The sequence below is a fragment of the Diceros bicornis genome, chromosome 19 (assembly GCF_020826845.1).
Source record: "Diceros bicornis minor isolate mBicDic1 chromosome 19, mDicBic1.mat.cur, whole genome shotgun sequence".
NCBI lineage: Eukaryota > Metazoa > Chordata > Mammalia > Perissodactyla > Rhinocerotidae > Diceros > Diceros bicornis.
In genome coordinates, this window is record NC_080758.1 from 33,767,044 (window position 1) to 33,784,450 (window position 17,407).

The 17,407-nt window shown below is 43.4% G+C and overlaps 1 protein-coding gene across 3 annotated transcripts in view; it reads left to right on the top strand.

Annotated features, from left to right (window-relative positions):
* Window positions 1-818: 818 nt before the first annotated feature.
* SHLD1 (shieldin complex subunit 1) overlaps window positions 819-17,407 on the top strand; it is an 80,431-nt gene continuing 63,842 nt past the window's right edge. The window contains exons 1-2 of one of the 3 annotated variants that reach the window (XM_058563174.1): window positions 819-979; window positions 9,809-9,990. In XM_058563174.1, the coding sequence (XP_058419157.1) occupies window positions 9,813-9,990 (178 nt within the window). In that variant the 5' untranslated portion in view covers window positions 819-979; window positions 9,809-9,812. The remainder of the gene's footprint in view (window positions 980-9,808; window positions 9,991-17,407) is intronic. The other 2 variants (XM_058563175.1, XM_058563173.1) reach the window with 2 other exon arrangements.

Genomic DNA, 17,407 nt, shown 5'->3' on the forward strand with positions numbered 1-17,407 from the left:
TAATAGCCAACATCAATGAAAACTGAAAGATCTGGTGTGGCGACTCCCAGTCTGTAACACCAGAAGGTCAACATTCCTAACCCCCTCCCCAATAACCCACCAGCCTATATAACTGCTGTAAGACTTTGTGCCCCTTAAGATGGTTTTTTTCAGACATTAGTTGGCTATCTTCCCTCTTGCTAGCAAGCTGTAATAAAAAAGTCCTTTTTCTCCTACCACCTTGCCTCTTAACTATTGGCATGTCTTGCGGTGAGCAGAAGGCCCCACATTGAGCGGTAACAGTTGCTGTGGTAGGTTTGTCTGAATGTGAAGGAAAGTTAGTTTTACTTCTAATTGTATCTTTGTATCTTTAAATTTGCCTTCAAAAGGTCACTACATCTCCCAGGCTGTCTTAAGCTCACAGTATCTGGCATGTGGTTGGCCAAACCTCTGCTAGTATTATTTAAAATATTCATCTCAGGTGCAGAACTCCTAATTTATGGGGCCCTATCCCAATCCTCCTCACAGGAGGCTGTGAATGTAAGGGACTCTTTCAAGAAAGTGGTGAAATGGAGAAATAACCCTCAGCCTCTTTTCTGTGGTCCTGTAATTCTGGCAGTTGTGTACTGTTACCTGCATGCAACATGTTAAGATATTTTCATTCTCTTTGTTAATATCTGTCTCCTTTTTATGTTTTTATAAATGTAGACATTTAAATTTAAAAATTTTTTTCCAATATTTTTCCTGCTCCCTTTAGCGTCCACCAAGCTCATTTTTCAATAAGCCGCCTCTGAAAATTGCCCACACTAGCCAGGTGCGGAAAGCTTCCTTGGCTGCGCAAATGCCCTCAGTCAAGATGGCCGCGACTACCCTCCATTGCCCTTGCTTGACCTCAGCAAAGATGGTTCCCGTGACTTCCTTTGAAACCTCGCTTTTCCCATAACAAATATGGCCCTTGCGCTTCCGCTTCTGGATTCCGGGGAGCTGCTTTTGCGGGGCGGTGAGTGACGTTAGGACCTGGCGAGTTTTCTCTGCCAGGTGTCTCGATCGACTCAGGAGTGCCTTGGGTTTGGAAGTAGGGAGGGGATCTCAGTAACTATCAGATCGTTCTCGCACAGTTGGGAAGTTGTGGCGGCTTCCCCTGGCACACTCCCAGTTTCCCGCCCTCCCATCCCCTCCTCCACCCTGATATGCGGCCTTTGCAGCCTCAGCAGCCTCTGGTTTGGGGAATACCTGGAATTTGCAGGCAGTATGTCTGGATGAGCTTCATTCTTTTTCTTCTTTTTTAAACAGCTTTGCTGAGATATACTTCACATACTATAAAATTCGCCTATTTAAAGTGTAAAATTCAGTGGCTTTTCATATATTCCCAGAATTGTGCATTCATCACCGTAATCTAGTTATCATCACCCCCAAAAAAATCCCTGTACCCATTAGCAGTCACTCTCCATTCACCATGACCTTCCAGTCCTAGGCAATTACTAGTCTACTTATCTGGTCTACTAATGTACTATAGTTTTGTCAATTTGGACATTTGGTATAAATGGAATCATACAATTCTAGTGGTCTTTCTTGACTAGTGTTAAAAGAAAAACTGAGGCATATTAAAATTTTTAAGTCTATCTGAGCAAAAATCAATTGGGTAGCATCCAGTCTAGCAGATAGAAAGGAGCTCCAAGGAGTTGTACAAATAATTTTTATAGACAGAAGAGAATGGGAACAAAGAAGTTACACTAGGCAAAAAATCAGATTGGTTATTGTGAGGTTACTTTCCTTTAGTGAATAGCAGGGCCTGTCAGGCAGGTTACCTAACTAGTGCTGATCAGATGATTCCTGATTGATTGGTTTAAGATTCTGTTTCTGGGAGAGCCAAAACTGGGGTTAAATTAAATCTCAGTTGTGGGGTTTAGTATAAGCAACTCCATTTGGGCCCTGTTGTCTTGTTTTTTAGCACTAGCTTCTTTCACTAAGTATAATGTTTTCAAAGTTTGTCCTTGCTGTAGCATGCATTAGAACTTCATTCTTTTATTGCTGAAAAATATTCCATGTATGCATCTACCACATTTTATTCATCCATTCATCAATGGACGGACATTTTGATTGTTTCCACTTTTTGTCTATTTTGAATAAAGTTGTTATGAACGTTTGTGTAAAGTTTGTGTGGACGTATGTTTTTATTCTCTTGAGCATATATACCTAGGAGTGGATTGCTCGGTCATAGTGTAACTCTGTTTAACCTTTTGAGTAACTGGCAAACTGTTTTTCAATGTGTCTGTACCATTTTACGTTTTTGTGTGTAGATATCTAGTTGTCTCAGTGTTGGGAAGACTGTCCTTTCCCTGTGGAATTGTCTTGGCACCCTGTGGAAAATCCATTGACCATAAATGTAAGATTTTACTTTTGGACTCTCAATTCTTTTCCATTGATCTATATGTCTGTCCTTTTGCCATTGCTACAGAGTCTTGATTACTGTGGCTTTGTAGGAAGTTTTGAAATTGGAAGGTATGAGTCTTTCAACTTTGTTCTTTTTCAAGATTGTTTTGGCTTCTCTGGGTCCCTTGCATTTCCATATGAATTTTTGAAATAGTTTAGTCAAATGTCTGCAAAAAAAAGCCAGTTGAGATTTTGATAAGAATTGCATTGATCTGTAGATCAATATTGCCATCTTAAAACATTAAGTCTTCCATTCCATGAACGTAGGATGTGTTTCTATTCCTTTAGATCTTCAGTTTCTTTCAACATTTTTTGTAGTTTTCAGTGTACATGCCCTACATACTTTTTATTAAATGTATTCCTAAGTATATTATTCTTTTTCATGCTATTATAAATGGAATTGTTCTTAATTTCAACTTTATTGTTTATTGCTACTGTATATAAATATTTACACAGTATTTGTAAATATTTAACAATATTTATCTATAATAAAATATATTTATTTATTATTACATAATATTTGTATTATTTATTGCTAGTGTAAAATCATTTGTATATGATTTTATTATGTTGATCTTGTATCCTGCAAGCTTATTTAGCTTGTTTAATTGTTCTACTGGTTTTTTTTTTTTTTTTTTTATGCTTAATGATTTTTTTTTTGTTTGTTTGTTTTTGAGGAGATCAGCCCTGTGCTAACATCTGCCAATCCTCCTCATTTTTTGCTGAGGAAGACTGGCCCTGGGCTAACATCCATGCCCATCTTCCTCCACTTTATATGGGACGCCGCCACAGCATGGCTTGCCAAGCAGTGCATCGGTGTGCGCCCGGGATCCGAACTGGCGAACCCCAGGCCGCTGCAGTGGAGCGTGTGCACTTAACCGCTTGCGCCACCGGGCCAGCCCCTCTACTGGTTTTTTAAGTAGACTCCTTAGGATTTTCTATATACAAGATCACATCTTCTGCTAATAGAAATAGTTTTACTTCTCTCTTTCCAATCTGGAAGTCTTTTATTTCATTTTCTTGCCTATGGTGCTGGCTAAAACCTCCAACACAATGTTGAGTAGAAGTGATGAGAGCAGACATCATTGTCTTGTTCCTGATCTTAGGGGGAAAGCCTTCAGTCTTTTACCTTGAAGTATGATGGTAGCTAAGGGTTTTTGAAAAACACCCTTTATCAGATTGAGGAAGTTCCTTTCTATTCCTAGTTTGTTGAGTATTTTGATCACGAATGGATGTTTGACTTTGTCAAATGCTGTGTGTGTGTGTGTGTGTGTGTGTTGTGGGTTTTGTCCTTTGTTTTACTAATATAGTGTATTACATTGATTGATTTTCTGATGTCAAAACAACTTTGCATGCCTGGGATAAGTTCTACTTGGTCATGGAGTATAATCCTTTTTATATGTTGCTGGATTCAGTTTGCTAGTATTCCGTCAAGGATTTCTGTATTCATAATATTGGTCTGTAGTTCTCTTGTGATGTCTTTGTCTGGTTTTAATATCAGGATAATACTGGACTTGTAGAGTAAATTGGGAACTGTTCCCTCTTCCATTTTTTAGAAGAATTATCCAGGAGAAGGAAGAACAGGTGCAGTGGGAGGCAGCAGAGCTTATTGGAGAATCTGAAAGAAAGCCGTTATGCCTGAAGCATGGAAAACAAGGGGGCCTGAGGTTGGGAGAGCTGGGCTAGAGAGAAATTTCTGGGCAGTAATTGATGTCACAGAGGAGGAAAGAAGAGGAGAGAGCCTCGGGCTAAGTTGGAGATGGAGGGTGAACAGCAGGGCAGGCAGGAGGGAAAAAAGGCAAAAAGATGGGAGGACAGTCAGGAGAGTGGCTTCTTGAAAAGCAGGAACTCCTCAGAAGAAGGAGTTTTTAGAAATTATGTGGTGGAGTGATGGAGTTGGTAGAGACGAGGAAGTGAGCCAATTGAGACTCTTGAGAAGTTTGTGGAGGGGATTAGAGACTGGCTGTGAGGAGTGCAGGTGTCAAAGGTTTTCTTTTTGCTTTTTTTTCCTTTCCTGACAATTTTTATATTGATATAATTTTATATCTTCAAAAAATTGCAAGACTAGTACAAGGAACTCCCAAATAAGATTTTCCATATTCACCAATTGTCTACACTTGCTCCATCCATTTACTTTATCATTCTCTCATATATTTGTATATAATGTGTATGTATGTATGTATATAATGTATATATATATATATATATATACATTTTTAGAACCATTTCAGAGTATGGTGCAGACATCATGTCGCCTATGACTAAATGGTTGAGTAGCATTTCAAAAGAACAAGGACATTCTCTTATACACCAAGTTTTGTTGAAAATGGGAGCAATTTGGGCATGTTGAAAAGCCTAAGCAAAGATCCAGTGGAACAGAAGCAACAGAAGGGATTGTCATCACTGAAGTCTTCTAGAAAGGTCCAGAGAGTGGGATCTAAAGCCCAGGTGGAGAGGTTAGCCTTTGCCACAGGTAGGACAGCTCCCCTGTTGTAAGGAGAGGTGAATCAGTGTGCAGATGTGGGGGCCTGTGCTATGTTTGATAGGGAAGTTGAGGAAGTTCCTCTCTGCTGGATTCTGTTTCCTTTGTTAATTAGGAAGTGAGACGATCTATTGAAAAGAGGAGGAACGTGTGTGAGTGATGGGAAGGGTCTGAGTTGAAGAAGTGGATAAACCGTGAAAGAATCAAGGAGAGGGGGAGAGATGAGATAAACATCTAAGGATTCATGTGGCCAGATAGCCTGTTCCAGGCTGGTGCTCATTCGTTTAGAGGGAGCCAGTCTGCCCTGTTACATGACTCGCACATCCGGCACGTGGAGGGTGGGTAGATAGTTGAGTTCATCTAGGCTGGGGTTTTGCCAAACAGGTGTGATGAAAAGACAGAATGGGCAGGAAAGGGAAGTTTAGGGTATTAACAAGATTATGAACTGGACAAAGATGAAAGAAGCAAGATGGCTACTGGGTGGGAAATAGAAGGGTAAATGGACTGGAGGTAAGCTGGGAAGATAGGATCCTATAATTTGTTTTTGTTTCTTTTTTTTTTTTTTTTTGATGAGGAAGATTAGCCTTGAGCTAACATCTGTTGCCAATCCTCGTCTTGTTTTTGCTGAGGAAGATTGGCCCTGGGCCAACATCTGTACCCATCTTCCTCTATTTTATTTGTGGGATGCCTGCCACAGCATGGCTTGATAAGCAGTGCATAGGTCTGCGCCCGGGATCCGAACCTGTGAATCCCGGGCCGCCAAAGCGGAGAGCACAAACTTAACTGCTACACCACTGGGCCAGCCCCTGTAATTTGTTTTTTATTTATTACTATTTTCTTATTGGAGCTAGCGGTTATCAAGCATGGATACTGTACTAAGTATTTTACTTGCATTAATTTCATGTAATTCTTATGACAATCCTGTGAGATAAGTACAGTCATCAAGCCATTTTTTATAGATGATGAAACTGCAGTTAAGTGACTTGCCCGAGGTGACACTGCTAAAAAGTGATAGCAGGGGTTCAAACCTGGGTCTCTGCAACTCCAGAGACCCTGCGTATCTCTGGACATTTCTGCAAAGGTTCCTAGCTGTGTTCCCTGCTTCAGGTTTAAACTCCTCTGACGCATGCTTCATTCACCTAACAGAGTAAGCGTTTGAAAATGCGAATTGATCATATCACACCCCAGCTCAGAAGCTTTTATTACATTAAAATTTTAATGGAAATATGTATAAAAATAAGATAAATTGATGGATGAATAGAGAGTTGGATAGATGGTTATCTGATTAAAAAAATCATAGTAAAATGTTAATTATGAAATCTAGGCAGTAGCTGTATGGATGTTCGTTGTGTAATTCTTTCCACTTTTCTTTATGTTTGAAAATTTTCATGTAAAATATTAGGAGGAAAGAGACTTAATTGAAAGAAAGTAAATGAAGTTAAACCACTTCTTTTTTTTTTTTCTTTCGTGAGGAGATCAGCCCTGTGCTAATATCTGCCAATCCTCCTCTTTTTTTGCCGAGGAAGACTGGCCCTGGGCTAACATCCGTGCCCATCTTCCTCTACTTTATATGGGACACCGCCACAGCATGGCTTGCCAAGCAGTGCATGGGTGCATGACCGGGATCGGAACTGGTGAACCCCAGGCCGCTGCAGCAGAGCACATGCACTTAACCGCTTGCGCCACCGGGCCAGCCCTAAACCACTTCTTATACCTGGACCCTGATTGTTTGTATGTGTAGGTCTCTAAGACTCTGTAGAGTAGAAGAACGCTGCTTCTCTTGGGACGCAGATTATGTTTATGTGCTTAGAGACTTCTTCTGCCTGCAAGCCCAGGGTGTCCTATACTCTCCCATATTGGAAAAGAATCTTTAGATTGTGTGATTAAACCACTTTTAAGAAAGGAAAATGAAAACTTCCGGAGAAGGAAGTTGAACCACATATCAAAAGTTTTGGGGCAAAGGATAATCATTGCATTCCAGCTGCCAGCCTAGGTGGGTCTCCATAAGAAGGGTCTCCTCTGTCCCTATTACTTGCTTTCTCCTGTACAAATTTGCTGAGTCCCAACTAATGTGTTTCACATGCACAGATACTTACTTTATAATAAAAAGGATTCTGCCTTTCAGTAGGCATTTTTTCTCTTTTAGGTCGAATGCCCAGTTTGGAATGTATTTGACATTTAATATAAGTGATTCTAAAAGAAAAGACAGATAGCAGATCAATGTGCAAAGAAATCAAAAAGGATTCCTGTCATTTGGTATCCCTAATGACACCTGCTGTTGATGGTTGATTTTAAGGCACCTTGTCAGGCAGGCAGGATATGCCAGTGTCGTTTGTTGACCTTTTTGTTCCCTTCCAGAAGCCTCGGAGCAGCGTTTGGTAACAGGACAGGAGGAGGAAGAGCCACAGATGCCTGCAGTGTTTGCTGAAACTTCAGGCTTGGTTGGCTAACATAGCATGTGTGAAAAGACAGGATGTTCTCGCTCCTTTGGGAACCTTGATCATTCTACTCCTTTCAGAAGCAATCAGCTGATATCTTGGCTCCCTCTCTGCCTGAGCAAATGTCCGCAACAGCATGTGACCGGGTGTCCTCAAACAAGAAGGATCTCGCCAGGCCTCTCTGTTGATCTGTTTTATACACTTCCTATCTTTGCCTGATCAGGTGGTGGCTTGGGCTGCAGTGTGGAGGCTTTGCAGACGCAGGAGGCTGGGAAGTCTTGGAGCTGGGTTCATCCTAGCTTGGTACTTTCTGGATGGGTTTCCTTGGGCAAGTTACTCTACTTCTCTCTGTGTCTGGGTCTGACTGTAAATGAGGGTAATAGTAGGATTACTTGCCTTATAGGGCTGTTGCAGATGAAGCTCCTAGCGCAATGCCTGGCGTCCAAAAAGCACTTGATAAATGTTAATTATTCTTATTATTATACTGGTCATGTTATTCTGAAATTGCATCTTTCATTCAAACATATGTCTTTGAGATCTCTCCAGTTCTGACTGTCATTTTAACAGCTGCATAGTATGCCATAATTTGGAATACTGCCTCCTCCCAAACCTCTTTCTCCTGTCTTCTCTAACTCAATGATACAACCCATCGCCGAAGCTGCCACTGCTCGTTGACTCTCAGTTCCTCTTTAACCCCTTTGTCCTTTCAGTTATTAAGTTCCACTCTCATTTCCTTCCTAAATATGTTCTTAATCTGCCCCCTGCTTTTGACCCAGAGTGCCCTGCCCTCATTCACAAGCTCTTGCTCTCGCACCTGGACCACTGCAGGTGAAATGAATTCCTGTTGCTTCTGAGATTGCCTGCCGCCAGGCTTAGGCCCTGCAGATCCACCGGTGCTATCCAACTGCCAAATCTGCAGATCTGACTGTGTAACTCTTTTGCATGGTACATGGTGGCCCATGGCACACATGACACCTGGTGCTGGCTATAAGATTTATTGATGACAACTTATGAAGCAGAGAGTAGCAGAGGGTCCAGGGTCTCCCCAGGTCTACAGTGATTTTGTAGAGAGGTGCGCAGGGCTGGATGCACTACAGAGAGCCCTCTGGTAGAGAACCCAGCACCCACAGGTAGACAAAGACCCAGGAGGGGTAAGGAACACCTACTTTTATTTTTTTTTTGGCTGAGGAAGATTCACCCTGAGCTAACATCTGTGCCAGTCTTCCTCTATTTTGTATGTGGGTCGCCGCCACAGCATGGCTGCTGACGCATGGTATAGGTCCGCGCTTGGGAGCCAAACCTGAGCCACTGAAGCAGAGCACACCAAACTTAACCACTAGGCCACCGGGCCGGCCCCAGGAATGCCTACTTTTTAACAAGAAATGTCCAAACACTGAACCCAATAAGCCACCTTGCAGTCTCCAGAACTCAGCTAGAGAGTTTGTGTATCAAGTTGCTGATAGCAGCCAGGTCCTGCTGTCCTTCCCAGATCTGGCTCAGGAAGAGGAGAGGGCCCCGCGGCCATCTAGCCAAGACTGCAGTTGGTTTGTCCTTCCCCAGTTACCCAATGTGTGACAGTTCCTTGGCTCTCACTTTAATCTCCTGACACCCCTTGCCACTTGTGGTTGCCCAAACTGGTTCTTCTGGTGTTCATGCTGTCCCCTGGTCATGGCCTGGCCTGCCCCATCCTTGGGGATGACCTCCTCCAGAAAGCCTACTGCCCCTTTCTGGGCTCCTCTCTGCCTTGTCGTTGTGTTAATGTATATGTGTCTGTGTTTGGATCACCCAAAACTGTGAGCAACTTGAGGGAGGGTTTGTCACATTCACCTTCGTATCCCCAGTGCCTGGCACCAGGCCTGGCATGTTACATAATTGACTGCATGCATGTTTGAGTAGGCCACAGAGGACAATGCAAATCACCTGTAATCTCACTACCCAGATAACCACTGAAATTGATTTGGGATATACCCTTCCAGACTTGTTTTTTCTAGCTATAGATCTTTATATTTCACACACAGAAATCTCACACATGATATTTTATTTTATAAAATCTAGATCAAACTCTACCTATTGTTTTAAAATATTTTTCTATTTAATATTATCATGATAGTTTCCTTTCTCATTAAATATTCTTGCAGCCCTGGAACTCTAGTGCTGCATATTTCATCGGGTGGCTGTTCTATGATTGAACCTTTCCCATGTCAGACATGGAGCTTATTTTCCAGCTGAAGTTATTAGTGGTTTCCTTCTGTGCTGAGAGGATTGGTTTCTCATGATGAAGAAACATGGTAAACAAATACTAGGTCTAAAGGAAGGACAAGGAAGACCGTCAATAACAGGGGAAAGCAAATTATTCTGCTTCTACTGTTGTTTGATTTTTAAGATGTTAGGACTTTGTCTTTCAAGCTGTGACTCTAATGGAGGCCCTCTTAGACAGTGCCTTTTGTATTGAATTATTTCATTTTCTCCATGGCAGCACTATGGCGGCCCAGGACGCCACTCCAGGCAGCCAGCCAGAGGAGAGCAATGCTTTGGACCTGCCATCAACCTGTGACATAAGAGATTACGTGTTGCAGAGACCTGGCCAGGAGCCCAACAGTGAGGCCTTTAGTTCTGTGGAAGCCTTTTCTACTCCTTGCTCTTCTGAAGTGGATCCAGGTAAGGAGCAAAGTTCAAAACAAACTAATGTTAAAAAAAACCCTAACATATAGAGGTGTGTGATAGTTTGTTTCTCTTTCTTCCAATAGCAGACCTCTGAGGAATGATTCATTGTCTTGGGTAGAAAAGCATCTTATCTAAGCAAAAGGTGGGGAGAGACTTCAAAGGAGAGCCTCCCTGGTGTGACCCCACGAGGAGATGTTTCCTGGAGGAGGCCTTTCGTGTCTGAGGCCCTTTTTGATCTCCATCCAGATGCTTTCAAAGGCAGGGAAACACTTGGTTCAAGAGGGAGAGAGTGGAATTGTTTTGTTTTGTTCTTTTAAAACTTCAGAAAATAACAATGTAGGCCTGTTATGTGTTATAGGTAATAGTAATAGGGACTTTACTATTCCTCTTATGAAGTATACTTTGGATTTAGGTAACAACTTTTTTACAAGTTTCCTTGACTGAATTGCCAAAAAGTCTATTATTTAAACTTAATGATAATTCCTTGATGTAATTAGTGACCATCTCTGGTTGTAATTCCCGTCTCTTCCCTGTTCATTGCCCAATCCAGACCCGGACATCCACAGACCTGATTCAGAGTTCTGCCACTTACTGGCTGTGTGACTTGAGGCATGTTTCTTAACCCCTCTGAGCTCCAGAATCATCTACAAAATGGCGATTGGAATGCTTGCCTCATGGAGTTAGGTTTAACTCAGGGAGCAATGTAAAGTACCTATCATGATGTTTGTCACACATGGGTGCTCGGTCAATCATTATTTTAGTGCTTATTATTTGTGTTGTTATATTTGTGTCATTTTTATTATTAATATTAAGAAACCCAAATATGGGGTTTTTTTTAGCTGAGGAAGATTAGCGATGAGCTAACATCTGTTGCCAGTCCTCCTCTCTCTTTTTTTTTTTTGGTGAGGAAGATTAGCCCTGAGCTAATATCTGTTGCCAATCTTCCTCTCTCTCTTTTTTTTTTTTTGGTGAGGAAGATTAGCCCTGAGCTAACATCTGTTGCCAATCCTCCCCTTTTTGCTAAGGAAGATTGGCCCTGGGCTAACATCCATGCCCATGCTCCTCTACTTTATATGTGGGACGCCACCACAGCATGGCTTGATAAGTGGTGCATAGGTCCGCACCCGGGATCCAAACCTGCAAAGCCTGGGCCGCCAAAGCAGAGCACGCAAACATAACCACTATGTCACCGGGCTGGCCCCCATTCCTCCTCTGTTTTTGCTTGAGGAAGAGTGTCCCTGAGCTAACATCTGTGCCAGTCTTCCTCTATTTTGTATGTAGGTCGCTGCTACAGCATGGCTGACGAGTGGTGTAGGTCCACACCTGGGATCAGAACCCACGAACTCAGGCCGCTGATGTGGAACGTGCTGAACTTAACCACTATGCCATGGGGCCAGCCCCCAAATATGTATTTTTAAAGAGAACTTGGGTACTAAGAAAATATAGGCCTTAATGATGATGAATTCAGTGTTGGCAATAAGTATGGTGTGTACCTGTCATTGTCTTCAAGAATTCCGTGAAAAAAAAATACTTTTAAACTCTCTTGTGAGTCTGTTCTGATTTTCAGGACACAGAGTAGTCAGGATCAGTCAGCCTCTTGTTTAATTTAGTTCCTGAGCAAGAATTATGTCATTCCTTATCCTTTTCCTTTCTAGACTCAAAATCTCAGTTCATTTAACCTTCCCTCTTCCCCCTCCCATCCTGCTGCCTTTACATTAATTTCCATCCCTAAAGCTGATTTTGTTCCTCATCTCTGGTTATTGCAGCATTTCCTGGAACAGGTGAGTGAGTGAACAGAACTTTAGAAGTGTTGGCCTGTTGAAATACTTCATAGCAATGGTTCTATTCTTTTTTTTTTTTTTTAAACTTTATTTTTCCCCCCAAAGCCCCAGTAGATAGTTGCACGTCATAGTTGCACATCCCTCTAGCTGCTGCATGTGGGACGCGGCCTCAGCATGGCCAGAGAAGCAGTGCGTAGGTGCGCGCCCGGGATCCGAACCCGGGCGGCCAGCAGCGGAGCGTGCGCACTTAACCACTAAGCCACGGGGCCGGCCCTATTCTTCCAGAGAATTCAGTGTGGACTCAGTTTTTATTTTTATTGCCCATTGGATAAATAGTCCATAAGAAAGCAACTGTTATTAATTTGAATTGAGTTGACAGTTCTAAAAACGAGAAGCATCTTGAAATATTTATGTTGGAGTATTTGTTAAAAATCTAGACATTTCATGCAAAAAAGTTTCTTTTAGAAAACCTTATAAATATCTAAACATGAGAAGGAGCGCTCAAAGGCTAAGACAACTGTTTTGCATGGTATTGGTGGTGGTGGTGCTGGGTCAGACTGTGGTTTGAATTCTGGTTCTTCTCCTTCCTGTGGTTTGACCTTAGGCAAATCACTTGGCCTCTCTGTGTTGGTTTCTTCATTTGCAAAATGGAGATAATAACACCCACCTCTGTTGTGGGGGAATGATAAGGAGGATGAATGTGTATGAGGCACGGTGCCTGGCACACGGTGGGCTCTTGGAAATCCACCTGTTCGTGAGTTCAGCACCTGGGCCACTCAACACACCACCACTGACCAGGCTCCCTCTAAATTCATGAGCTCCCTCCCTCTTTCATGCTGCCCATCCATCACACACCATTTTCCTAGTGAGTTCACTCTCTTGCCCTGCTGGATGACTGTGTTGTATCTTCTCTCTTTGCAAACCTCCATTACCTCCTTCAGTCTCTGTCTCAGCTGATAATCCTGTCTCCTCTTTCATCAAGAAAGCAGAAGCAATCAGAAGAGAATGACCACACTGTCACTCTCCACATCCATCAGCTTCCTTCCCTCCTGTTTCCGTGGAAGACCTGTCCCTGTCTTATCCTTCACTTCTGCACTGCATCCCATCTGCTCTCACCTACTCAAGGTTGTCACTCTGGCAATCTCCTGCGTCATTGGTTCTCCCTCTATTGGTCATTCTCATGATTGTACAAACATGCTGTAATATCTCCCGTCTTGAAAAAATGCCCAGCCTTGACCTCAAATCCCCCTCTAGTTGCAGTCTCATTTCTCTGTTTTCTTCTACAGAATCATCAACACCTGCTGTCTCCAATTCCTCTCCTTCCAGTTCCTCCTAAAACCCTCCAACCTGGCTTCTATCTCCATCACTCCGTGGAAATAGCTGTTGTCAAGGTCACTGATGACCCTCACATTGTTAAATCCAGTGGTCCCTTCTCAAGCCTTATCCTTCTTGATCTATCAGCAGTATTTACATAGTTGACTTTCTCCTTGAATTCTTTCTTCACTGGGCTTTCTGGGAAACAGCCTCTCATGGTTCTCTTCTTACTTTACTATTTGTTCTGTCTCCTTTGCTAGTTCCTTCTAGCCTCTCTAGCTTTTTAATATTGGAGAGTCCAGGGCTGAGTCACCACATCTCTTCTCTATTATCACTCGCTTCCTAGGTGATCACATCCAGTCTTGGAGCCTTAAATGCCCTCAGTACCCCACTCAATCCCAAATTTCTCTCTCCAGCTTGGATCTCTAGCTTGACATTTAGACCATCTGTGTACTTGATGTCATCGCTTAGATTTCTATTAGACTTCTTAAATTTGATATATCCTAAACCAAATTCCTAATTCCTCTACCCCCTCCCTAGACCCTTCTCCTCATATACACACATACCTATTCTTTGAGGCTTTCTCATCTCAGAAAATGCTTCTATCCTTCTCTTCACTTAGGCAAAAACCTAGGAGTCATCCTCAACTTCTCTCTTTCTCTTAAACCTCACATCCGGTCCATCAGCAAATCCTGTCAGCTCTACCTTCAGAATAAATCTAGAATCTAAACAGTTTTTGCCATCTCCACTGTCACCACCCTGGTCCAAACTACTATCATCTGTCTTCTGGATTATTGTTACAGTCTCCTAACTAGTTTTTTCCACATCAGCCCTTATCCTCCTACAATGCCTCCTCACCACAACCACCAGAAGTATCCTTTTAAAATATAAATCAGATCTTGTTAGTTCTTGGTGCAAATCCCCTATGACTTCTCATCTGACTCATAGCAAAAGCCAAAGCCCTTACCTGGCGCCCATCCCCTCTGGCCCCTGGGCCTGCTGCCTCTCTGACCTCACCTCCTACCATTCTCCCCACCCTCGCTGGGCTGGGCCTCCACCACACCAAGCGTGCATCACCTCTGCCCTACATTCTCACCCTTCAAGGAGGCCCACCCCTGCCTCCTGTGTCTACGAGCCAGCTCCTGCTGACACTCCCTTGGTGTATCCTTCCCAGCTTTATTCTTCTTCACAGCACTAGTGCATCGGGCACCCTATGTATTTGATTAATTTATTCGTTTGTCTCCCCCCACTGCAATACAAATTCCAGAATATCAGGATAGCAGGTACTCAATAAATACTTGTATAAGGGGGCTGCCCCTGTGGCGTAGTGGTTAAGTGCGTGCGCTCCACTGCTGGCAGCCCGGGTTCGGATCCTGGGCGTGCACCGATGCACTGCTTGTCAGGCCATGCTGTGGCGGCGTCTCACATAGAGTGGAGGAAGATGGGCATGGATGTTAGCTCAGGGCCAGTCTTCCTCAGCAAAAAGAGGAGGATTGGCATGGATGTTAGCTCAGGGCTGATCTTCCTCACACCCCCCCCACCACACACACACAAATACTTGTATGAGGAATGAATGAGTAAATGTCAACTTCTGTTATTATGTCATTAAGAGATATGCCTGTATGGATTTAGGGCTGAAGTTAATAGCAACATAGAACATCTCTGTTTTCATCCTCCCTCCCCACGTACACACATAGCTTAAGCCTGGTTATGGATAACTGGAAAGTTCCATGTTTAAGGAGTGGGAGTCATAGGCAGCACTAAATTTTGTGAAGCCTGATTGTAGCCCCATGGCATGATCAGTTTTGGAAGAGGAGATGGTCAGATTTCCTCTGCCTCCCAGAAGAACAGTCAAAACGTGTAAACTGATGGAGACATGGCAGAACTGTCAGCCATTTAACGTGTGTGGAGTAAGTTATAAACTATCATGCAGTGGTGTAAACTCTGGGCCATTTCTGTCAAGAGAGAACACAAGAGGTATGTAATGTGCACCCCACACAGATGAGTCACTCCATGCCTGCGCCCTTTGGAGAGCCAGTTCTTCTCACTTTCTGTCTGCTTGGGCCTCGACCCTATCCCTAGGTGCCCAGGGCCTTCGTGTGTCACCTGTGAAAATCCCTCAAAAAACAATTTGAAACTTACTCAAGCTAAAAGACAAATGACTGACTGTAGCTTCAATGTTAGCTTTCCCAGGAAGGTCTTCATTAAGAGTACCCAGCCTTTACCTAGAAGAGCAGTTTAATTTCAGGGGTCAGAGACGAGTGGAAGAGAGTAGGGGAGCTGCCTCTGTGACGTCCCTCCAAGGATCCTCTGGGTGTTTCCCACCCCGCACAGCCTCACACTCCCCCTCCAGCCCTGCTCCCACTTGACTGCTCCAGATGGAGCCACTCCTTAGTGTCCAGTCTCATCTCCCACTTCTTCCCCGTGGCCACATCTGGTTATCCTCTGCAGCACGTGTTCAGAACACTCACATTGGTTTGCATGTGTTACCCCAAAGAGGGTTCGGTGTATGGTCATTTTTCTCTGCATAGCTAGATGCTGGAATGTCTTAGATACATTAGTAGCGATCACTCCTATTTATGGAGGACTTGCTGCCTGTCAGGTTTGGTGTTGGGCTCCTAGCTAAGTGTTTCGCAAACGTTGCCACTTTTAATTCTTACCAAAACTTGAGAAGTGGAAATCAGCCCTTTTTTTTTTTTTTGTGAGGAGATCAGCCCTGTGCTCACATCTGCCAGTCGTCCTCTTTTTTTTTTTTTATTGCTGAGGAAGACTGGCCCTGGGCTAACATCCGTGCCCATCCTCCTCCACTTTATGTGGGACGCCGCCACAGCATGGCCTGCCAAGCAGTGCATCGGGTGCGCGCCCAGGATCTGAACCGGCAAACCCCGGGCTGCCGCAGCAGAGCGCGTGCACCCAACTGCTTTCACCACCACGCCGGCCCCAGCTCTTTTTTATAAGTAAGGAAATGGAGGCTTGGAGAAGTTAGGAAACTTGCCCAGTGTCACTTAGTAAATGGCAGAGCTGGGGTGAATCCAAAGGCAGTGTTTTAGATCACATTTTTACTGAAAAAAAAATTTCTTTTTCTAACCTGGAAGATAACCAAGTGGATGATATCACTGAGACAAGCAACTGCAGGAAATAAATTTGAGCAAGTTTGTTAGCTTGATAGGGCAAACAGCTCATTTTGGGAGGGTGTAATTTTAGGGAGGCCTATTAAGTTTTTGATACTGTCTTATTTGGACTTAAATATTTAAAAACAAATTTATTTTGCTGTGCATTCCACCATTCTGTACTACTTTTGTATGTTATGCCATTTATTACTCACAATGCTCATTATGACTATTTTAAAAATGAACCAGATCCCCCAGAACTTCCCAAGAACTAAGTGAAATGATATCTTTCAGCCATGCTGGGAGCAAGGATTACGTTGGGATCAAGTGGAAGGCAGCCCTCCTGTTATTATTAGCCCCGTGTCTGATAGTTTATGCTAAGTGGAAATAAATGCACTCGAGTTTATCCACCACAAAGGGAACTTCATTCTGATATCACTAGGAGGAGTTTACACAGCATGGAAGGCATGGAATTTTGTTGTAATCATTCCAGAGCTGCCTTTGTGGAAAAGAGATTTTCTACAAAGCAAATTTAGGAAAGGTTGTCACTGGCGATCGTGCCATTACCAAACAACGAACTTGAGGTGGGCCATCCTAAACTCTGAGGGAAACTCCCGCCCTAACTGCTCAGCCTGATTTGCTCTGTCTGACCATCTTCCACCTCAGGTTTCTCAAAGCTCCAGGAGCCTGAGTTTTTCATTTTCTATTTATAAGTTGTGTCATTTCCTTCCCTGCACTGCATGTTCATAGGTAGTTGTCATTATGGGTTCTCTCCCCACAGCCCTTCAGCAGACTTCCCCCACATTTTAATCTAGTTCTGATAACTCTGTTGTTTGCTCAGAGACACGGTCTACCTTTACATTGGTCCCTGTTGGTGTTCTGATGGCTACCGTTCTATCTCGGGTCCTTGACACACCCGGTTCCCAAGACAACTTGCATTCTTGGTTTGCCTGTTTGCTGTTGGCTATTGTTAGGAATCGATCTCCTAGGGATTGGTGAATACAGTCAAAGGTTTCCAGTTGGATAGTCATCCAAGGTGACTCAGCATTGGACTGTACCCATCCTGGTACTCACTCATGGTTGGCTGCACTCCTGTAGCTTGTGCTTGGCTCAAAATATAGTTGACTATTTCAAGAACTGGCGGAGTATGGCAGGTGGCTTACAGTGGAATGGAGGTCTAAGGGTGAACCCAAGACCTGGCTTCCC